This window comes from Corythoichthys intestinalis, chromosome 11 (genome assembly GCF_030265065.1).
Source record: "Corythoichthys intestinalis isolate RoL2023-P3 chromosome 11, ASM3026506v1, whole genome shotgun sequence".
In the NCBI taxonomy this organism is placed as follows: Eukaryota; Metazoa; Chordata; class Actinopteri; order Syngnathiformes; family Syngnathidae; genus Corythoichthys; species Corythoichthys intestinalis.
Window position 1 is genome coordinate 37,575,739 of NC_080405.1, and position 24,290 is coordinate 37,600,028.

A 24,290-nucleotide genomic window follows, 5' to 3' on the forward strand; every position below is an offset into this window, starting at 1 on the left:
TGAATGTACTTACTTGAGCGTCTATATTAGCTCTTTCAAAATCTGCAGGGCCTTCTTCTCTTGCACCCTAAACAGGAGGAAAGACTGAATTATGCAAAAACCCAATACTGTTTTGCAACACCAGTGTTTACCACACGACCACTTCTCCAAAGACAACAACATTTTCTTGTCATTCAGGATGGGTGACTGATTGTTCTTTTTTGGTTATCTCAATGTTTAATGGTTGATATGCAAATGAATGTTCAGGGAAGATAAGATGGCCTACTAAGATAAAAGTAGGTCATGATGTCATGCTATTCCTGGAAGTTCATATCCAGGCTAATCAAATTACGTTTACGTTAGGACAGTGATGCTTACAACCCTAATTCTCATAGTACCTGGATTGTACCCTTGTTTTTTTGGGGCTTTCTGAAATTGTGAAATCCTTTCTAAAACGCAAAAGGAAATAACCATCTTTAGCATGTCAGGGTAGTGATAAGGATGTTGTCTCTCAGTCCTGAATTTGGCCTTCCTGTGTGGAGTTCTTGTGTTTGCATGGGTTTTCTCGGCCATAATGTTGTTACTACCATGTTATGTTGTTCTCTCTTTTTTTTTTTTTTTTTTTTAAATTTTTTTTTTAAAACTGTCCTGCTCAGCTGCATGGACAAACGATGTTAAATCTGAATGGCTTTAAATGTTTTAAAACTCCCTTTATGGTTGTTGTAGTGTTGATTATTCAGAAAATCTAGCTGGACAGAAGAGTGTTTGAAGCAGTTAGTCTCAACTAGAGGGTCGCGACCCCAAAGTGGATCGAGGAACTGTGTTTAGTGTGTCTGGCAGAGAAAATGAATCAAGGAAAAAACGTTAGTTTGACACATGTGCTCTAAAGTTTAGAGCACGTGTGTCAAACTCACGGTCCAAGGGCCAGATCGGAATTTGAGGTCTATTGCTTTCAAAGAGAAGTGAATCTATTAATAACATATTCTAGAGGGTTATATTACCTGCACAAGAGAAACCAAGATGCGGCAAAAGTGACCTGATGTGTCAGATTGAATTGCTGACTCTAGAGATTTCTTATATGCTGTGAAGTTAAGGTAAAAAATATGAGTATATCACATTGAAACGTTGCCACAACAAAACACCATTCCAGCACATTAGCTCACCTTCCTGGTAGGCAGCATTCATGGCTTGTATTTCTTCATTGCTCCTAGTGACCAGGATCTCAATCAACGCGTGTTCATCTGTCCCAGCACCCTGTGGAAAAGCCCGGAAATGTTCACAGTGGATGATGTGTATGAAAAGGTTTGACAGCATCATAACAGTAGAGTTTTACGTCAATGCCCGAATAGTGAAATAACACTTTTCCATTTTCTGCTAGCAGCCTCCATAAACTCCGGCAATGTTGCCTACACTGCTGGCCAAAAGTACTGGCTCCCCTGCAATTCTGTCAGATAATCCTCAATTTCTCTCAGAAAATGATTGCAATTACCGTATTGGCCCGAATATAAGACAGCCCTGACTATAAGACTCTTTTTCAATACTCAAGTTTGAAAAAAGACTTTTTGAACACCAAACTAATTTTTATACGGAAAATAATTACAGTATATCTGAAACAAATGATTATAACAATATTTTTGAGACAAAAAGCATGCTATTTTGCCTCATTCAAATCTTAATACCTGAACATTTAAATATAAACTAAAGTGCAATCACATTTGTAAATGAATGGCTTCTGGTTTTTGAAATGTAAATAAACCAATCCATTGTGATAAAACAAAATTGCAATAACTGCATTAACCATCAAAGTGAAGTCTAACTGTAACTGTAGTCTTGAAACAAATTTGAATGAGGAAAAACATTGTAATAAAAAGATCTGTCATGACAGAACATCGCTTCAATGATATCTGGCACCATCTAGCGTCGTGAATGGGTATAACGTCTAGACCGCGAATATAAGACGACCCCCACTTTTTCAGTCTTATTTCAATGCAAAAAAACACAGTCTTATATTCGGGCCAATACGGTACAAATGCTTTGGTAATGATATCTTCATCTTCATTTATTTTGCTTGCAAGAGAATAAAAAATAAATAAATCATTATTATTTTAGACAAAACTCCAAAAATGGGCCAGACAATAGTATTGACACACTCAGCCTAATACTTGGTACTTGGTAGCACAACCTTCAGACAAAATAACTATGAACAACCGCTTCCGGTATCCATCAATGAGTTTCTTACAATGCTCTGCTGGAATTTTAGACCATTCTTCTGTGGCCAACTGCTCCAGGTCTCTGAGATTTAAAGGATGCATTCTCCAAACTGCCGTTTTCAGATCTCTCCACAGATGTTCTATGGGATTCAGGTCTGGACTCATTGCTTGCTACTTTAGAAGTCTCCAGTGCTTTCTCCCAAACCATTTTCTAGAGCTTTTTAAAGTGTGTTTTGGGTCATTGTCCTGCTGGAAGACCCATGACCTCTGAGGGAGACCCAGCTTTCTCACACTGGGCCCTACATTATGCTGCAAAAATTGCTGGTAGTCTTCAGACTTCAAAATGCCATTCACACAGTCAAGCAATCCAGTGCCAGAAGAAGCAAAGCAACCCCAAGACGTCAGGGAACCTACGCCATGTTTGACTGTGGGGACCGTGATCTTTTCTTTGAAGGCCTCGTTTTTCCCCCAGTAAACTCTATGTTGATGCCTTTTGCCAAAAAGCTCTACTTTTGTCTCATCTGACCAGAGAACATTCTTCCAAAAATGTTTTTGTCTTTCTCAGGTAAGTTTTGGCAAACTCCAGCCTGGCTTTTTTATGTCTCTGGGTCAGAAGTGGGGTCCTCCTGGGTATCCTACTATAGAGTCCCTTTTCATTCAGGTGGCGACGGACAGTACGGGTTGACACTGTTGTACCCTCGGACTGCAGGACAGCTTCAACTTGTTTGGATGTTAGTCGAGGTTCTTTATTCACCATCCGCAAAATCTTTAGATGAAATCTCTCGTCAATTTTTCTTTTCCGTCCACATCTAGGGAGGTTAGCCATAGTGCCATGAGCTTTACACTTATTGATGACACTGCGCACAGTAGACACAGGAATATTCAGGTCTTTGGAGATTGCCCGTGCTTCCTCACAATTTTGCTTCTCAAGTCCTTAGACAGTTCTTTGGTCTTCTTTCTTTTCTCCATGCTCAATAAGGCACACACAAGGACACAGGCCAGAGGTTGAGTCAACGTTAATCCATTTTAACTGGTACCAAGTGTGATTTAGTTAACGCCACCACCTGTTATGTGCCACAGGTAAGTAAGAGGTGCAGTTAATTATACAAATTAGAGAGGCATCACATGATTTTTCAAAGGGTGCCAATACTTTTGTCCTGCCCATTTTTGGAGTTTTGTGTAAAATGATTATGATTTTTCCCCCCCGCTTCTTTTGTGTTTTTACATCGCAAGCAAAATCAATGGAGATATTACTACCAAAACATTTGTAATTGCGATCATTTTCTTGGAGAAATTGAGGATTATCTGACAGAATTGCAGGGGAGCCCGTGCTTTTGGCCAGCTTTGTTAACTGTCTAAACCAGTGCTTCTCAATTATTTTGTTTCGCCCCCCCCCAAGCAAGACGTAAATGTTTCGCGCCCCCCCAAACTATCTGCCGCCACTGTAAATAGTATCATTTGTCTATAAAATTACTATCATAAATACACATCTGCCTAACACTGTGTCCTTTTTTTTCTAATAAAGAAAAAAAGTAACATAGATCAACTTATAATAAAGTATAACTTTATTAACGTTGTTTTGTTTGTAACAAAGACTTGACGAGCATCAATTTGCCTGAATTAAAAAAAAAAAAAAAAGTCAACGTTCAAACTGTAAAAATACACTCAAGGTACATTTTTGACCATTTGATACAGAAAAATAAAATGTAATAAAATCAGTAAATAATAACAAATTCGAATTGATTAGAAACATTCACTCATGAGGACAATATGCCAAAAAATTTGACCGAATTGAATTTGAATAAAAGAAAAAAAGAGTGTCCTTGGATAGAAGGACAGTTTTTATTTTTGTTGCTCACACTCAGTATTACCTCCTTTGCAATGGTGTGGAGTTATTTTGCAATGAGCATGCGATCAATGCTCACTGGTTTACTGATATAACACTGACAAAGCAGGACGACTGTTGGCAATATTCGGCACGTTTTCGCTGAAAAACAATCAAGCGGCTTATCAATGAGATTGGGGTCGAATGTCTTTAAGTGGCGTCTTAATTGATTTGGCTTCTGGCTGTCCGCTATAAATATTTTTGGACACAGTAAACAGTGGTATTTCCTCATCACACACTGTATTAAAAGTCAAAGCTAAAAGGAAACGGCACGAAAAAGGCGGATTCTCGGCGGCCGAGGTAGAACCGTAGGTGAGGGCGGTCGACTTGACGATCCCAAGCCGAAAATGGCACTTCTCGGGCGGCGACGTGAGAACCCGACAAGACCGTGGGTCGCTGCGTGAGTGAGTCCGGTCGGAAAACGGCTTTCGAAAACGGCGGCGGCGCACTGCTCTTCATATCTGTTTTCTGTGTGCTGAGTGCTCTTCCTTAGTTCAAAAATACTGAACGCACTCTGTAAATGAGAGCGCCACTGCCACCCACTGAGTGGATGTGCAAGTACACGTTATTCCAGTACGGCCAAAAAAAAAACCCAAAAAAAAGCATGTTCCCCGAGGACACATGCGCCCCCCCTGGCATCGCTCTGCGCCCCCCCAGGGGGGCGCGCCCCACTATTTGAGAAGTACTGGTCTAAACACAGCCATTCAAATAAGATCTTTTGGGCCATGGTGCCACCTGGTGTAGCTGTGTGGTACTCTATATTGCCTGAAAGATTAATATACTATACTGTTTTCTGCTGACTGTCACAATCAGAAGTACTGAGTCAGGGCGACCTTCGCAACTATTCTCAAGACCCAGTATTTTTTACCTAATCACGTTGTCTTGCGTCATGATTTCAGTCAGAAATTTGTAAATTATTCAATTTTACATCGAGTGTTGACATGTACTGTACTTTTTAGGCCACATTTCCCATGTCCTTCACTAATGCAGCAATTTGTTCTTGAATATCCCAGGCTAGTAATGAATTGAGCTTAATTCATTTATAAATTCAAGTAAACACATAACATTGAACCAAGGTTATTATCATGAACAAAAATAAACAAAATTGAAAAGCTATTTTACCTAACTGGTAAAGAGTTTGATTATGACCTTTTCGACTTTAAACTTGTGCCGCCCAACTGTCGGGTACATTTATGATATCTTTTTACCTATCATCACCTATCCTGCAAATTTGAGTCAAACAGGCTAATCCGTTATGAAGTTATCGCAAAATTCCTTTCTGACTTTGTTGATCTGATCACCCTAAAATTTAATCACTTCTTCCCTTTCATATTAAAAACATATCCTGCAAGTTTGATAACAATCCCTTTTTTTGTTCTTGAGTTATCTTGAACATAAACGTACAAATAGATAAACAGACGTAATACAAAACCTCCACCTTCCGTAGGTTTCAACTACTAGCAAAGTAAAAATACTAGGGCTGTCAAACGATTAAAATTTTTAATCGAGTTAATTACAGCTTAAAAATTAATTAATCGTAATTAATCACAATTAATCGCAATTCAAACCATCTATAAAATATGCCATATTTTTCCTGTAAATTATTGTTGGAATGGAAAGATAAGACAAGATGGATATATACATTCAACATACGGTTCATAAGGACTGTATTTGTTTATTATAACAATAAATCAACAAGATGGCATTAACATTATTAACATTCTGTTAAAGTGATCCATGGACAGAAAGACTTATAGTTCTTAAAAGATGAATATTAGTACAAGTTATAGAAACGTTATATTAAAACGCCTCTTAATGTTTTCGTTTTAATAAAATTTGTAAAATTTTCAATCAAAAAATAAACTAGCAGCCCTATTCTGTCCTCAATGTGTGTGAGTACACAAATTGACAGATAGCGAACATAAGTTCCAAAAATAAATCAGACGGTGTGGCAAAGTTGCATGGGCTTTACTGAAGTCATCTCTTTTTGACAGGAGCACGTTTCTTGTACTTTTGTAAAACTGAAAATAACAAGGCAATGTGTCAATAACTTGCATAAATCACAAAATAACATAAAATGTACACACACGTGTCCATTTGAGCAGTAGCACTAGCCAATTAGCTCACAAGCATCTAACCATGTAACTGCATTTCACCATATATGTGAACAAATTCAAATACACATCATCAATAACTATCTAATGCTCATGAATATAAACAAAGGAGGAATATAACTCACAAGCGATGCATGTATTAGACACAAACAGTGTGATGGGGCTATGAGAACTGCCACTGAATACTGGATGCGGACGTTAGCTGGTCTGAATAGCACTGTCTGAGTTCGCGTCGACATATAATCACGTCAGAAAAGCGCGCCGAAACCCAAATAATCAGCTGCACTGAATCGCCAGCAGAGGGCGACATTACGCCACATAACATATGCAAGTCACACCCAAGCGCCAGCAGAGGGCGGAAAAACTCCATAAAACACAATTAACAAGTTGGCCTTTCACTGTACTGACATTTAAATCTGTCTGAGCGGGCCTAGTGCGTTATTTGCGTCAAATATTTTAACGTGATTAATTTAAAAAATTAATTAACGCCCGTTAACGCGATAATTTTGACAGCCCTAAAAAATACAAAACTTTTTTATCCCCTTTCATTCAATCGCCACTTCTCTTGACAGAGCTCGACATCAAATCCATTTTAACTGCAGTGAATGATCACTGCCAGTCCTTCCAGTACTAATGGATATGACGTCTATAGCTGCCAATGGGAGTGAATGAGTTAAATGTAGACATTACCTCAATGGCTTTTCTCATCATTTTGGCATCAAACTCTGCTGGGGTCAACATGAGACCAATAATCAGCCTCTCTAAATTCTTTGACAGTTCAGATTTGAGGTCCTTCATCAGATCCTGCAACCATTTTGCACACAATCAGTGCTGAACTGTTTTACTGTTGGGAAGTTTTTACAATCACAGTACATATAAGGAATCATCTCTCACCCTCCCCAGAAGTGATTTAAAGGTCTGTCTGATCTCTTGTCGCTGTGCATTGCTTCTATGTGCAACTATGTCAATAATTGCATCTTCGTCTGTTCCTATAGGACACGATGACATTACAGTGAGTACGTAGTTATTCTGTAATTACAGTGCCTTGCAAAAGTATTCGGCCCCCTTGAACCTTGCAACCTTTCGCCACATTTCAGGCTTCAAACAAAGATAGAAAATTTTTATTTTTTGTCAAGAATCAACAACAAGTGGGACACAATCGTGAAGTGGAACAAAATTTATTGGATAATTTAAACTTTTTTAACAAATAAAAAACTGAAAAGTGGGGCGTGCAATATTATTCGGCCCCCTTGCGTTAATACTTTGTAGCGCCACCTTTTGCTCCAATTACAGCTGCAAGTCGCTTGGGGTATGTTTCTATCAGTTTTGCACATCGAGAGACCGACATTCTTGCCCATTCTTCCTTGCAAAACAGCTCGAGCTCAGTGAGGTTGGATGGAGAGTGTTTGTGAACAGCAGTCTTCAGCTCTTTCCACAGATTCTCGATTGGATTCAGGTCTGGACTTTGACTTGGCCATTCTAACACCTGGATACGTTTATTTTTGAACCATTCCATTGTAGATTTGGCTTTATGTTTTGGATCATTGTCCTGTTGGAAGATAAATCTCCGTCCCAGTCTCAGGTCTTGTGCAGATACCAACAGGTTTTCTTCCAGAATGTTCCTGTATTTGGCTGCATCCATCTTCCCGTCAATTTTAACCATCTTCCCTGTCCCTGCTGAAGAAAAGCAGGCCCAAACCATGATGCTGCCACCACCATGTTTGACAGTGGGGATGGTGTGTTCAGGGTGATGAGCTGTGTTGCTTTTACGCCAAACATATCGTTTTGCATTGTGGCCAAAAAGTTCAATTTTGGTTTCATCTGACCAGAGCACCTTCTTCCACATGTTTGGTGTGTCTCCCAGGTGGCTTGTGGCAAACTTTAAACGAGACTTTTTATGGATATCTTTGAGAAATGGCTTTCTTCTTGCCACTCTTCCATAAAGGCCAGATTTGTGCAGTGTACCACTGATTGTTGTCCTATGGACAGACTCTCCCACCTCAGCTGTAGATCTCTGCAGTTCATCCAGAGTGATCATGGGCCTCTTGGCTGCATCTCTGATCAGTTTTCTCCTTGTTTGAGAAGAAAGTTTGGAAGGACGGCCGGGTCTTGGTAGATTTGCAGTGGTCTGATGCTCCTTCCATTTCAATATGATGGCTTGCACAGTGCTCCTTGAGATGTTTAAAGCTTGGGAAATCTTTTTGTATCCAAATCCGGCTTTAAACTTCTCCACAACAGTATCTCGGACCTGCCTGGTGTGTTCCTTGGTTTTCATAATGCTCTCTGCACTTTAAACAGAACCCTGAGACTATCACAGAGCAGGTGCATTTATACGGACACTTGATTACACACCAGTGGATTTTATTTATCATCATCGGTCATTTAGGACAACATTGGATCATTCAGAGATCCTCACTGAACTTCTGGAGTGAGTTTGCTGCACTGAAAGTAAAGGGGCCGAATAATATTGCATGCCCCACTTTTCAGTTTTTTATTTGTTAAAAAAGTTCAAATTATCCAATAAATGTTGTTCCACTTCACGATTGTGTCCCACTTGTTGTTGATTCTTGACAAAAAAATTAAATTTCATATCTTTATGTTTGAAGACTGAAATGTGGCGAAAGGTTGCAAGATTCAAGGGGGCCGAATACTTTTGCAAGGCACTGTATTCATTTGTATATTAGAGATTACATACCAAATCCTTTCATGGCCTTTCTTAAAGCTTGTGCATCAGCAGCGGGGTCAAAGTTGGATGCAGGGACAATTGTTGGCCTCAGCTGGAAGTGGCAATGCACAAATTAGATTTTGGTCGCACGACAAGGTGGAATTCTATATTTTGACAAAGACACAAGTGTTAGAAAGGCAATCACATGAACAGCATTAAGATGTTTGGTGAGTTGAATTACTATTCTTCATCAGCTTTTTAACATTTTTACCTTGGTTAGAGGTTAAAAACCAACAATGAAATGGGTGGCCTGAAGAGCTACTTCATTAGTGTCCGTTAAAACCGAATTTGAAATTGTGTTGACATATGACTTCCAAGTTAGAGCAAAGCAGCAAATGCAAAACTATTATTGCAATTTGCCAACTATTTTCATAAGGCATGCATTAAAATTATTTGTTATCACTGCAAAGGCTTGCATATCACAGCCAAGCCAAACCATGCAATGATAACTTGCTGCAAAAAATGGCCAAACCTTGACTTTGGTCATGGAACTTATTTCCCACATCTTGTAGGCTATCTGAGCTGCTTCAGGGAAGAACTCTCCAGCTAAACTGCAATGATTATTTGGACACAACTCAGTACACTGAAATTAACACACCTGCTTAAAACTAGTTAAATCCTTTTGTTCTCAGTGGAAATCTACTAGAAGTAAGTGAAATTATCAATCATTGCTTCAAGTAAATTTTACTCACTTAGATTTCGTGAAATAAGAAAGATTGAAAACAAGTTTAACAGACTTATTTTAAGCAATAAATTTGCATATTTACTTTTTTTTTTTTTTTTTTAAGCTTGTTTGTCAGAAATGTTTTGAATTCAAGAATAGATACTGTTTAAAACATTATGTGAAAGCATTTTTCTCTTAATTTAAGCAAAAAATTACTTTTAACTCAACCAATTTTTCAATGTATGGGTTTGATAAGAACGAATACTAATATTTACTTAAAGTAAGTGGAATGATCTTACGCATTACTGTTACAGGTAACTATTCTCTAACACTAAAACACAATGAAGTATTAGACTAGGTTTAAGAAAAATAATCTGATCAAGACGTTACAAATTTGCAGTGTACGATGTGCACAGATCGAAGCTTCATTTACCCATTCGGAAAGATTTTGAAACATTTATTCACAAGAATGTAGCTTAATTATGTTGTTACGGTCCTCCCTTAGTGTAATTCAACATGGTACATTTACTTACTCATCATCACCTCCACATAGATTCAACAGAGTCCTCTTGTAATCACCTGATGTGTCATCCTGTTATCAGCAAGCACATATGAGTGCTATACTCATTCACACACAGGTTATTCTGTATTCTTGCTACCTTAATCATGTTGTAAAGTGACTTCTCATAGCCCAGCCGGAAACACTCTCGAATATCCAACATGTCTATTTCGGAGCGACAAATCATAATCCTTATTAATGTGTTGTCAGCTGTACCAAGACCCTGGAAACAAAGCACAGGTTTATTGAGCAGCAACTTTTTATTTGCAGAATCACAAGTTGACCCTTAATTTTAAATATAATACGTAATTGGAAATGAATATTTACCTTCATTGACTTGTAAAGACGTTTGGCAAAGAACATGGGAATACTGCGTATGCACTGGACTGTGAGAAAGTCAAAGAGGTTGTTGTTACTTCCAAAATGTCATATTATGTACAGCAGTTGATGTGTTTTTAAAAGTAACATAATATATATTTAAACTGTACTATATAGGCCTGAACGATATAGGAAAAAAACTATCATTGCGACTTTTGGGGGTATAGTGATATTTTACTACATTAAAACTAGAAGAATTTTCACCAGATTTTCATGGCTTCACCTTAAACACCATACTTTTAATCACTCCCCATAACATTCATATAATTCATATGGGTGAGTCCACTCTTGCGTTGACGCACACTCTGTTGAGAACAGCCTCTCACTTACTAAACGAATGAGTTGACATAGCACACTTAGACTGGGCTGCAAATTTAACGATTAACAAATTTGTGCCTTCGATCGTCGAGCTACCGAAGCCTCTCAGGCCAGATTAAACCAGATCAGACCTGTCAATCATCGTTAACTTAAGGTACTATGGAGTCACAGGTGTGCCAAAATTAAAAATAAATAAATGGATAAATAAATAAATGAATGAATAAATAAATATAAAGAGAAATAAATATATATATAAATAAATGAATAGGTAAATAAATGAATAAATAAATATAAAGAGAAATAAATATATACATAAATAAAAATATAACGGTATACTTTGTCATTGACATTTACTTTTGGTCATTAACAACCACAAACGGAGAAAACAATGACAATATTTTTCATTGACTTTTACTTTCTGTCATTGAACACCACAAACGGAAAAAACAATGACAATTGTATTTTTTGCCTTTGCCTTTTCTGTTTGGCTTTTACATTGTCGTTGTCATTTGTCGATCGCCTTTACTCTTCGCGAATGTGAATGGCAAATGCGCAGAGAAATGGTCTGGCAATCAAATGATGTTGGGCGCGGCTTTCCAACCAGGAATAGTAGTCGATAACTGGTTATTCCTAGTTTACCTGAAGGAAAGTGACGTCGGTTATCGAGTTGCACGTGCGGTTTTTATGGATAGGATAGACTGAATAGATATGGATATGGATAGACTTTTTATGTGATGGATTCAACGATAGAAATACATTTTTCTAGACCGGTAAAAAAAATATATATTATAAAATATATTATTCGACACACATGCCAGACCATTCAAAGAATAATTATTTTCTATGTCCGAATCTTCGTGTTTATAATCATGACGACATTGGAGGAAGTGGCGTAAGCGTAGTGCAGTCACACAAAACAGCCGCGGTCGCGTTTGGGTAGCCGTACGGCGCATGTGCGGAAAGTTAAACCAGGAATAATCAGTTATCGGCTACTATTCCTGGTTGGAAAGCCCCTCCCAACGTCATTTGATTGACAGACCGTTTCTCTGCGCATTTGCCATTTACATTCCCAAAGAGGAAAGGTGATCAAATGACAATGACAATGTGAAAGCCAAACAGAAAAGGCAAGGGCAAAAAATACAATTGCCATTGTTTTTTCCGTTTGTGGTGTTCAATGACAAAGTAAAAGTCAATGAAAAATATTGTCATTGTTTTTTCCATTTGTGGTTGTTAATGACCAAAAGTAAATGTCAATGACAAAGTATACCGTTATATTTTTATTTATTTATATATTTATTTATTTGTTCATTTATTTACCTATTTATTTATTCATTTATTTATATATTTATATATTCATTTCTCTTTATATTTATTTATTCATTCATTTATTTATTTATTCATTTATTTATTTATTTTTAATTTTGCCACTCCTGTGACTCCTTAAAGTACCAGCTGCACTGATGACCAAGAAAAACAGTTTGGTCCCACTGCCTAACAGGAGGGATGGGGAAAGGCTGTGGCGCTGAGCAAACATGAAGTAGAAAAATATTTTACAACAACAATAACAATTATAAACCTGATCCTTTTGTATCCGATCCCAATCCTCTGAAAAATGGCGCGATCAGCCCGATTTCCGATCACCTGATCGGATCGGTGACATCCTTAATTTATATCATAGACTTCATAATGTATTGACATGACACATATCCCATTCACGGTGTCACACCTTCCTGAAGGGGGCCCTCCAATACTCCGCTTCATTTATTAGCAGTCGGTCACATGCAGCGATCTAATGCCGGATTTAGGTTGAAAAAGTACAAAAGCTGTACTTCATACAAACAGGAAGGATTGTCACAGGAGTGATTTGTTCGAGGATTCATGATAATTATTTATTTTTCGTATCATGCATGTATTTTGAAACGTTGGCATTATACTTCGCAATATTTATGTAAAATAAATGCTACCCCCATGGTTTATTTTGCTTTTAACCAAGAACCGAGACGTCCATATCTACAAAACATTCAGGGATTTAAGCATTTATTCACAAGAATTTTAAACGGATAAAGCTCTTTGTTTACATATGGCGGCCGCTAGTTTCCTTACTGACTAGCCTCATAGTTCGCAATATTTCCGTAAAATAAATGCTACCTGCACGATTTTTTTGCTTTTAACCAAGAATCAAAACTGCTTGACGTCCATATCTATAAAGAATTTAGGGATTTAAGCAATTATTCACAAGAATTTTCAACGGAAAAAGCTCTTTGTCTGTGCTTCCACTTGGTCAGCTTTGACATAGATAGGCCCCCTATGAATCGGCCCTGCGCCGTGTCACGTCAATACATAATGAAGTCTATTTTTATATAATGCCGTTCAATCCAGGCTTTCTGTATACAAAAGAGATCCAGGATCTCCACACTTGCTGCTTTTATGAAGGAAAACAAAAGTTTACGTGCAAAAAAACAAAACAAAAAAAAAACAATTGCACGTCCTGCGATGTGACTATTGCGCTTGCATACATTGCGATGGTGATTTCAAACTATATATTGTGCGGCAGGCCTAGTACTATCACACACTATTACATGGCCTATGTCAAAGTCGCTTTGACCAAGAGGATCAATCAGTTCATGAGAATGACGTATAACTTAATTAATTAATTATGTGTAATAGTGGAGAAAAAAATTAAGCCAATATTTTCCAGAAGTAGAGCAAAAAGCCGTTGTCAGACTTATTTAAAATGGCAGTACTATTTTAGCCAATCAAGCATCTGAGATTTTCCCACCTACACATACTCATCACGCATTGGTTACCCACTATGCTATGCGCTGCTATCAAGGATATTTGCTTTATTAGACCCAAAAGGTTAAACAGGCTTCATCTGTGTCTCAGACAGAGAAAGGAGAAAGACTGTGACAGATTGAACACGTACAGTAACTATAAAGAGTGTGTGCCTATTTTCACATCCTACTTTATACCTGTTTCTAGTGTATCAATGTATAACACGTGGCTTGTAAGTGACGTCACATTCAATGTCTGCGCTCAAAAGCGGCGTCATATTTAGTGTTTAAACATTAGTTCTAAATTATTACAGGTCTAAGAAATGCGCGATTTGCATATTTAAATACGCTGAGCAACAGTCATTTCTATTAGGTGTTGTCATTCCCTTTAAACAATTTCAACACAAAAACAACCCTCCAAAATAACATTTTAATCGTAATGTTTTATTAGTAAAAGATCAGTGCCTTACCAACAGCAAGCATTAGTCTCTCAAAGTCTCCAGAGAGCTCACTCTTGATGCTTTGTTCTATAGATTTTTCAGCAATCTTCTCATATGCATCAAAAACTACAAAAACAACATATACTGTATGTTAACTTAGAATAGACTGACACTAATTTCTTCATAGATTTGGCATTTTGTCATATAAGCATTTCACCATTTGTCAGGCAAAACAAATGGATTTTTGAAATGTAAATATTACATAAACAAGACAAAAACTGAAAAGATTGTTACATGATGGTAGGTAGTAATACTGTAGCTACAGTCTAATTATGTATATAACTGAAATATTTGCAAGAGTACAATATTAGTGATATATAATGAAAGATATGATTTTTAATATTCCCAATTATGTACAAGCATGTTATGCATGTATATCTACTGTATAGTTATTTCTTGAAATAATGAAAAGTACTAAAAATGTAACTTAAAGCCATTTTCTGTAGTTACATTTGAGAAATGACTGAAAATGAAGATTTTTAAATATCATTAAAAATACACAAAAGTTATTCTATTTGGGACTTTCTCTTGCTCTTATGCAGTGAAGTACAGTACAAGAGTCTGAAATTCACATTATAACCCTGTCACACTCGGGTCAGAGGTAAAAGGTCTAAATGTCACACATTCACGTTAATTCCCTTGGCGAGCACTCACCCATGCGGAGGTGGGTTACACTACGGTTTCCCAGTATCATGATGAATTTGGCCTCATCTGTCCCCCACTGTTCTTCACCAGCAGCATAAAGATCCTTTTGTTGAAATAAACGAGCCATGAAAAGGCAAAATTACAATGAACCGTCTTTACAATATAGTCATCAATGGTAGTAAACATAGTAAACAACTTTTTGAAACTTGAGTAAAAATGAAGGACACGTTGAAACTCCTTATCAATTAAAAAGGCAACCTCATATATTGCCGATGATAGATTCATGTGGCCCTTAAAAACTAAATTAAAACAAGTTAAAATTAGTTTATCACAGTAGACGTCCAATCCATTTGAAGCTGGAGGGTGGCAGCGAATGGCAACCAGTGAGTTAAAATTGTGGGCAGAAATTCGTGCATATTTGTTGATTTTAAAGATTAATAATGCATTTTCAAGACTATAAATCACACCTTTTTCATAGTTCGGCTCGGCCTGCAACTTATACACAGGTGTGACTTTTATGTTTTTTTGTTTGTTTTTTTTTAACTCCGACAGTGGCGAGATTATTATGTTGTGTAGCTTAGGCATTCGCTATCTGAAAAACTGTTAATAAATTATGTTAACAGATGCCTATTTAGTAGGGGTGTAACAGTACACAAAAATCTCGGTTCGGTACGTACCTCGGTTTTGAGGTCACGGTTCGGTTCATTTTCGGTACAGTAAGAAAACAAAATGCAAAATATAAATGTGCTAGTTGTTTATTACACACTTTTGTGTTTTCAACAATAGGAACATTAGCCTATACAAAGCTAGAATTCTGCTCAAAAAGTAGCGGGTATATAAAGATAATCCAACAACAATTTGCCTTTCAGACCCCGCGTATTGGTCTGCTTTCTTTCTGAAAGAAAGAAGAAAAAAGAAGTCCTGTGCAAAGAAAAAGCAATCCCAATGACAAAGATTTTAACATGTATTTTACAAATGAAATGCCTCAATGAATCATTTTTTTTTTCTTGTGAACAATTTTCTCAAGTTAAAGCGCCACACAGAAATTAATCAATTTAATTGTGTAAGCAGTATGTGTGTATTATTCTTATTATTTAATTACAGGTGTTTTAGCTCATTTCAATTTATTTTATTTAAATGAGCTATTATTTATTTTATAATGTGTTTATATTTTACAAATGTGATATAGTATTCATTTATACCGTATATTTAATGTTGTATAACTTTAGTTCCTATGTGAATATTAGTTCCTACTTGTTTTGTTGTGGTAGGAGGGTTTTGTATTGAACACGGGGCCGTGTTGGTTATTATTATAGCAGAGAAGACAGCAGTAAATCAACAAAGACAAGTCAACTGTGCCCCGATCTACCACTCAAGAGGTCTGATGGACTCAAAAAGTAGGTTACGATTGCATATTAGTTTGAAAATCGACCGGATACACGAGTGACTTCCGGCCCGATCCTAGCTACCGGTAGTAGTATTGACGGTTCAATACTATTACATGTACCGTTACACCCTTACTATTTAGCATGTTGTTATCCATTTTACTGTTTTCACTTTACATTCTGATGAATTAAACCCCCCCCCCCTAAAATGCGGCTTATAGTCAAGTGTGATTTCTAATTTTTTTTCCCACTTCGTTGTGCAATCATTGGCTGGTGCCACTTACATTGCTGGCCAAAAGTATTGGCACCCCTGCAATTCTGTCAGATAATACTGTATTTCTCCCAGAAAATTATTGCAGTTATAAATGCTTTGGTTGTAATATCTTCATTTATTTTGTGTTGCAATGAAAAAACACAAAAAAGAATAGGAAAAAAATTATTATCATTTAAAAAAAAAAACTCCAAAAATGGGCCGGACAAAAGTATTGGCACCCTTTAAAAAATCATGTGATGCTTCTCTAATTTGTGTAGCACCTGTTATTGACCTGTGGCACATAACAGGTGGTAGTATTAACTAAATCACACTTGCAGCCAGTTAAAATGGATTAAAGTTGACTCAACCCCTGTCCCTGTCCTTGTGTGTACCACATTGAGCATGGAGAAAAGAAAGAACACCAAAGAACTATCTGAGAACTTGAGAAGCAAAAGTGTGAGGAAGCATGGACAATCTTAAGGCTACAAGTCCATCTCCAAAGACCTGAATGTTCCTGTGTCTACCATGGCACTCTGGCTAACATCCCTAGATGTGGACGGGAAAAAAAATTGAAGAGAGATTTCAACGAAAGATCGTACAGATGGTGGATAAAGAACCTCGACTAACATCTAAACAAGTTCAAGCTGTCCTGCAGTCCGAGTGTACAACAGTGTTAACCCGTACTATCCGACGGCATCTGAATGAAAAAGGACTCTATGGTAGGATACCCAGGAAGACACTACTTCTGAACCAGAGACACAAAAAAGCCAGGCTGGAGTTTGCCAGAAGTTATCGGAGAAAGCCAAAAACGTTTTGGAAGAACGTTCTCTGGTCAGATGAGACAAAAGAAGAGCTCTTTGGGAAAAGGCATCAACATAGAGTTTGCAGGAAGAAAATGAGGCCTTCAAAGAAAAGAACACAGTCCCCACAGTCAAACATGGCGGAGGTTCCCTGATGTTTTGGGGTTGCTTTGCTGCCTCTCGCACTGGACTGCTTGACCGTGTGCATGGGATCATGAAGTCTGAAGACTACCAACAAATTTTGCAGCATAATGTAGGGCCCAGTGTGAGAAAGCTGGATCTCTCTCAAGGTCATGGGCCTTCCAGCAGGACAAGGACCCAAAACACACTTCAAAAAGCACTATAAAATGGTTTGAGAGAAAGCACTGGAGAATTGTAAAGTTGCCAGCAATGAGTTCAGACCTGAATCCCATAGAACACCTGCGGAGAGATCTGAAAATGGAAGTTTGGAGGAGCCACCCTTCAAATCTCAAAAACCTGGAGCAATTGGCCAAAGAAGAATGGTCTAAAATTCCAGCAGAGCATTCTCAGAAACTCATTGATGGATACCGGAAGCGGTTGTTCGCAGTTATTTTGTCTACAGTTTGTGCTACCAAGTATTAGGCTGAGGGTGCCAATACTTTTGTCTGGCCCATTTTTGGAGTTTGTGTAAAATGATAATGATTTTTTTTTTCATTCTCTTTTGTGTTACCAAAGCATTTGTAATTGCAATCATTTTCTGGGAGAAATTGAGCATTTCCTCACAGAAATGCAGGGGTTCCAATACTTTTGGCCAGCACCGTAAATTGAGGTGCGACTTATAGTCCGCAAAATATGGTATATCGCAGGAAAATGAAACTCATCAAGATTATTCTGCTATCAATGGTCTAATAAAAGTCAATTGAAATTCGACACATTTTTCAACCTTGTTATCAACATGCTTGATATCACCAGGCATACTATTTGTGGCATGTTCACTGACAGCTGTTTGTCAAATGTATGCTGTTTTGAAACATTGGTTAAATTCCTAATACTGTACAACTATTGGGCCATTCAAGTAGTTAAAACTATAAAACTATGTCAATTTTTAATAGTACAGTGAAATACTGGTTGACATTCTCACTTGCGCATCTTGCTCCACCAGATCTCCATCCACAACTCCCGACTCATCTCTGGTCCCCTGACACCAGAAAAGTCATCAGGAAGTCACAAAAACATACTGTTGCTCATCAGGTGCTTTATGATCCTAGATACGACCATCCCTTAGATGACTAACCTGAAGTAAAACAACCAGCATCTTCTTAAAGTGACCTGAGGTGTCGCTTATCACATCCTCCTCCATGTTTCTGCCATAGGCTGGAAACGGTCAAATGTCAGAGTCAAGTCATGAAAATGACTAAGAATAAATTTAAAAAAAAATGCCTCACCGTCCTTGTATGCTTGCACCATGTCATGTATTTGTGTGTTATTTCTTGATGCCAGAATTTCAATCAAGCTCTTCTCATTGGTTCCAGCTCCCTTATGACAGGAGCATCAAATTTAATGTAAATTTGACTCACCTTTCCGAATGTAAATGTTATCCAAGTGTCTTACTTTGAGTGCATCTTTTATTTCTTTGGCATCATGGTAGGCTGGTGTTCTCATCAGACTCACAATGAGACGCTCAAATTTACCTGTCAGCTCATATTTCAGATCCTCAATAAGATCCTGTAAGACAATGTGTTTTTACGAAGACATATTATTCTGGAAAACATTTACTTGTGATACAGTACTCAATTTCACCGCATACCAAATCTTGAATACTTATTTTTACTATATATATGATAGTGATGCACGATAATACATTTTTCAACCGATACCGATAACCGATAATTTCCTCCTCATTCCAACCGATAACCGATAATGTCAAGCCGATAATTCTATTAAATGATTTATGTAAAATTTTAAAGTATACACAAAAGAAAATATTGCTGTGCAAAAATATAATTTATTGCTCTTTTTTTCAACATAAAATATGAACAAGTCGTCAATTCAAACATCTAAATAATGACAGATTGTCTGACATTGTGTAATGGTAAACCTTTGGCAACAATTACTTACAGAGTAAATACCTAAGTTGCACAAAAATCCCTTTAAAAGTAAGCCATTCCTAACATATATTCCATTAATACACTGCAAAACACACCTCCTTAAAAGTGGTCAGTTTTAAGTGTAAATCTATTGGCAATAAGTGAAATTATCTGCCATCGCTTCAAGTGTATTTCTCTCAGATTTCTTGGAAGAAAAATAGCTAGCTGAAAATAATCTTAACAGCCTTGTTTTAAGCAATACATTATACTTAATCCTAAAAAAAAAAAAAACTTGGAAGAAGGAAAGATTTTGAATATTTGTGGCTACAGAATATTGATTTAAGAATTTGATTATCTACTGTGACTGTAATTGAGCAGAGAAATAAGTTAAATAATTTGAAAAGTGATTGCTAATGTTATATGCTTTGTTCCACACTGTGAAAATGCACTTTGTTTACATTTGCGGTTTTCACGACATTTGCTTTACAGCAGCTAAACTGATACACGGCAGTACTATTTGGACGGAGTCGGAGCTCGCATCCACGTGCGTGTTGTTTTGTGCCTGAGTTTTGTTAAGCCGAAAATAAAGGCAGCATTACAAAGTCATCTGACCGCTCGTCATTTTACATACTGAATGCATAATTGACTGTCTGACTTCGTTTTCTCCATGTTTAAATTATCATCTAACCACTGTGCCGTTATGATAAGCTTGCTTACTGGACATCACTTTTTCATGAAGAATGGTGGTCGTATAAACTGCATTATTTTTTTATCCAGGGCTTTGGCTCTCGGGTCATTTAGGTAAAAAAAAAAAAAAAAAAAAAAAATGTGTCTTGTCTCGGCGGCGGCAGCTAGGTTCATACCGGATAATCCGCCCGCCCCGGCGTCTTCGGGACCTGGCTCTGCTCGCACGCCGTGGGGGAACGCTCGAGAAACCGGGGTGTTCGCCGGAGGTCCCGAGGCCAGGGAACCGGGCTCGGCCCGCCTCACCATGGCCTGCCGGACCGGCCAGAGCGGCGGGCTCCGTCGGAAGACGGCTACTTGCCGACTATCGGTCTCCAGTCGTGCCGGTGTTTAGCCTTAGATGCGAACCACCCGCCTTCGGCTGCATTCCCAAACAGCCCGACTCTGTATCGTCACAAGCCCTGTAGTTTAACTTGGTGTTTACAATAGCTTTAGCATTCCCGCTAGCAGCAGCCTCGTATTCGTTCCGAAAATCTATGTGATGCAGTTTTAAATGGCTGCTGGGTTAGTGGTTTTGAATGAGGACGCTTTCTTTCTGCCTCGTGGAACTTCTACTGTTCGGCCGTTTACGCTTTTTTGTGGCGTTTTCCCCGCCGAAAGGGATCCGAAAGAGAACACACTGGATAACTCGGCTTGTGCTCACAGTATATTGTTGGTTTTTTATTGTTGATTTGTTTGGAGTAGTAAATAGCAAACACCAAGCAGGTTATAAACCTATAAATGCAAACAAAATGTATATATGTGAATAAATATTCAAATAATGATAATGCTAAATACAAATATATACAAAGCTTCCTACATATAAATGAATAAATAATACTGTGCATAATATATATAATTCATTCACAATTAAGTTGCTCAGATTGCAATAACCAAATATTATGCATTATTTTAAAATCACATTTTCCCATCATTTCATTAAGGTAGTAGTAGAATCATTAAACACTTCACGTTACGAACGCTGACCAATGCTTTAAATTACTAGGAAGAAGTGGCGTCTAACAGTATGAGAAAATGTAGTTTTTTCACACACGTGAACAGATTACGAAGCACCAATACAGTGCTGTCCCGGCACTACATCTCCCATGACTCACCGCGCGACCCACGCCGCTCGCTGATTCGCTGTGAGATTGACTCAGTGGCTACGCTAACCCAACGCTAGTCATCAACTGTCAAAACTCAGCGGACACAAAACTTGAAGGCCATCGAGCGATCACCGTGAAAAAAAACGCCAAGCCATCTAAAAGCAATGCAGTAAGTGCAAATACATAATACAAACACAAGCAAATGAGCACAAACTCACCGGCGGTGCGTGTCTCTCTCGGCAACGTGAACGTGAATGACAGCCACGCCGACCCAGCTTCCGCTTAAATGCGAATCCACACCCCTTTCTGATTGACAGTGAATTAACCCTTTCCCGGACAAGATAGCAGGTGAGGCACAATTTAAACACGTTTCACCCAGCAGACGCAACATCTACGGTACATATTTCGCAGATGGCGAGAGCGTCGTATTTTTTAGTAACAGCCGCCATAATATTGAACTACTTCTTGTCATGTAACTCCGCCTCCTCAACCCCTCCTCCCTCAGGGGCTTCAGAGAGGGGAGGGGTTGAGGAGGCGGCGTGCTGAATTCTTCGGTTGCGCACATTTGGAGGCTAAATCAAGTATATAATTATCGGATTGCATTATCGGTTGAATTTTTTTATTATCTGGATTATCTGTGTGGCGTCATAATTGCCATTATCGGCCGATAATTATCGGCGACCGATATTATCGTGTATCTTTAATATATGAAGTACCTTTCCAAAGGTACACTTGTACGCCGCAATAACTTCCTGCCTCTGAGCGTTGCTACGAGAGGTGATCAGGTCCAAGATGGCTTCTTTATCACTGCCTGAGGAGCATGACAAACACATGTGAGCCGTGAATTCTGAAAAGTGTTGAATGGCATTGTGTGCGCACTTTTCACATACTCACCCATTCCTTTCATTGCATTGTAGAGTGACTCAGCATCAGCACTGGGGTCAAAATTGGGAGCATCTTTTATTGTGCCTCTGAACACCTGCGAACAATGCAGCACAAAACATTACCCTTATTACAGGGTGTCCAAACTAAGGCCCGCTGCCCAGTTTTGTTGGGCCGTAGCAAATTGTGAAATTATCATCTAATATGCATTGACATAAGAAGCTTGAGTTCAGCCTACATTTTTTAGAGCTCAATGAAGCTTGTCACTTAAACAGTGCCTCTCCAATAGCTTAGGGGTAAAAAACTGACAACATGTTGAAATTAACGTTGGAAACTGTACAATTTCAGTAAATTGTATAACATGAATAAAATATACACTACCGTTCAAAAGTTTGGTGTGTAAGCGACCCCAAACTTTTGAACCGTAGTGTACAGTCCCTGACAAAAGTCTTGTCGCTTATCCATTTTGTAGAAACAATTGCTAATAACCTGACTTTTAATTAAAGATGCACCGATACCGATACTGGTATCGGCAGGGGGCGCCGATCCAGCCCGAAATGGTGGTATCGGTATTGGCGAGTACCAACAAAGACTGCGCCGATACCATTTACCGGTCCATTATTATAACATTTGACCGCAGCCTTTTTTTCCTCCTGGCACTCACTACACTCTGTCTCTGTGCTGTGTGATGACACGTGAACACCAAGCAGCTATCGCTATTGGCCTGCTCCAGACCAATGAGAGCGGGCCAATAGCCACTCCTAACCAATGACAAGGGCGCTTTTTCATATGGAGGAAAAACAAACCAGGAGAAATGGCGGCGGTCGGGAAGTATTTCAAAATAAAAATCCCGTCGATTAAAATCAATGGCTGCATGCAAGATTTGCGGCCTGAAAGTTTCGAGATGTGGAGTTAAATCGGCCAATTTCAATACCTCGAACCTGATAAAACATTTGAAGACGAAATAACGAACACAACGAGTTTGAGCCTGCAAGAGCAGGACTGGTATCCAGAGGAAGGGCGCTGGACCGGAGCAACAATCTCTGGTCAATTCACTACGTCTACTTTACTTTTATTGTGTTTTACTGAAAGAAATGCCGCAGTAATTTGGGAACTGTTTCCAAAGTAGGGTTGCCACCTTTCAGAAATAGAAATAAGGGACTCCCCCCTCCCGAAAAAAGGAGGCTAATAGACATACGGGATGCTGTGGTCAATTATTATTACTTATAATTGTTAGCGTCCGCAAATGTGGAAACAAGGTTGGAACTCGAAGCAGACAACGAGTGGGGGATATGTACAAGGGTTTAATGATTGCAAACAAAAAATAACACGCGATCGCGGGATAGAAGAAATAACAAAAGGAGTCTGTGACAGCAGGTCGACGGAGCTCAATACTACAAACTCGAAGGTTAACTAAGACGATAGGCAGCGAGACAAAAAGCCAAAATAAAACACTCAAATACCTGCACAGCGTAGAGGTTACAAACGAGAGCAGCACACTAACAGAAAAAAAAACGTAACAAGCAAATGTAGCGAGACTATAGTGCGAGATGTCAAATGGCGATCAGCAAGGCAAATATCTTTGAGATTACCCGTGCTTAAATGCTGCGCTGATGAGCTTGCATTGGATTCAGGTGCGACGTCAGGAAAGCCCCCACGACCAGCCCAGCAACAAGACACAATCTAACCAGCAGCAGAATATGACAATAATTTCATGAAAGTTGCACTGTTTGGCGTTTGAGAGGTTTAAAAAGGTTTACTCCGTTCATTCTGAGTTTATTATTATGAATTTATATTTACTTTCTTACTGTTGGGCTAGCATTATACATGTTTTATTAATTTCACAAATGTAGCACTATTTTGGCCTTTGAGAGCCAAAGGTTTATTCAACTATTGTCTACTAGGGTTTAGTAGACTATTCACTTTGTACTAGTCTTTTTCCTATTTTGCAAAGGTAAGCAACAGCCTGACAAAGCCTTGACAGCAATGATTTCACATCCAATTATGTAGCTCTTTGGAAAAAAATATATATACAGTATATAAATATAAACAGGGTGGTATCGGTATGGTATCGGTATCGGCCGATACTGCACAGCCAGGTATAGGTATCGGGGCCAAAAAATGGTATCGGTGCAACACTACTTTTATTATTCAATTGGTTTCAGAAATGGCTCATATGAAAGCTAAGACCCTCACAAATGATGTTGAATGTACAAAAATATATTTGTTTCACTGAAAAAATATTTATCATTTAATAAAGACATAAAGGTCAAATTTGGCAACACAAAAGTTTTGTCGCTTACAGAAAGTAGTGTGAAAATTGAACAAAAAATGTACTTCAA

The 24,290-nt window shown here is 38.3% G+C and overlaps 1 protein-coding gene across 6 annotated transcripts in view; it reads right to left on the reverse strand.

Moving 5' to 3' along the window:
- anxa6 (annexin A6) overlaps nt 1–24,290 on the reverse strand; it is a 43,494-nt gene that overhangs the window by 9,709 nt on the left and 9,495 nt on the right. For 4 of the 6 annotated variants that reach the window (XM_057849400.1, XM_057849399.1, XM_057849401.1 and 1 more), the window contains exons 3-20: nt 21,961–22,045; nt 21,783–21,877; nt 18,762–18,875; nt 18,596–18,686; nt 18,445–18,524; nt 18,292–18,348; nt 14,761–14,854; nt 14,077–14,172; nt 10,464–10,522; nt 10,237–10,359; nt 10,111–10,169; nt 9,386–9,464; nt 8,884–8,965; nt 7,083–7,177; nt 6,879–6,992; nt 1,143–1,233; nt 981–1,060; nt 14–67 (exon numbers count right to left, since the gene is read on the reverse strand). In XM_057849400.1, coding sequence (XP_057705383.1) covers nt 14–67; nt 981–1,060; nt 1,143–1,233; nt 6,879–6,992; nt 7,083–7,177; nt 8,884–8,965; nt 9,386–9,464; nt 10,111–10,169; nt 10,237–10,359; nt 10,464–10,522; nt 14,077–14,172; nt 14,761–14,854; nt 18,292–18,348; nt 18,445–18,524; nt 18,596–18,686; nt 18,762–18,875; nt 21,783–21,877; nt 21,961–22,045 — 1,548 coding nt within the window. Of the gene's footprint in view, nt 1–13; nt 68–980; nt 1,061–1,142; nt 1,234–6,878; nt 6,993–7,082; nt 7,178–8,883; nt 9,018–9,385; nt 9,465–10,110; nt 10,170–10,236; nt 10,360–10,463; nt 10,523–14,076; nt 14,173–14,760; nt 14,855–18,291; nt 18,349–18,444; nt 18,525–18,595; nt 18,687–18,761; nt 18,876–21,782; nt 21,878–21,960; nt 22,046–24,290 lie in introns of those variants that run through there. The other 2 variants (XR_009064735.1, XM_057849404.1) reach the window with 2 other exon arrangements.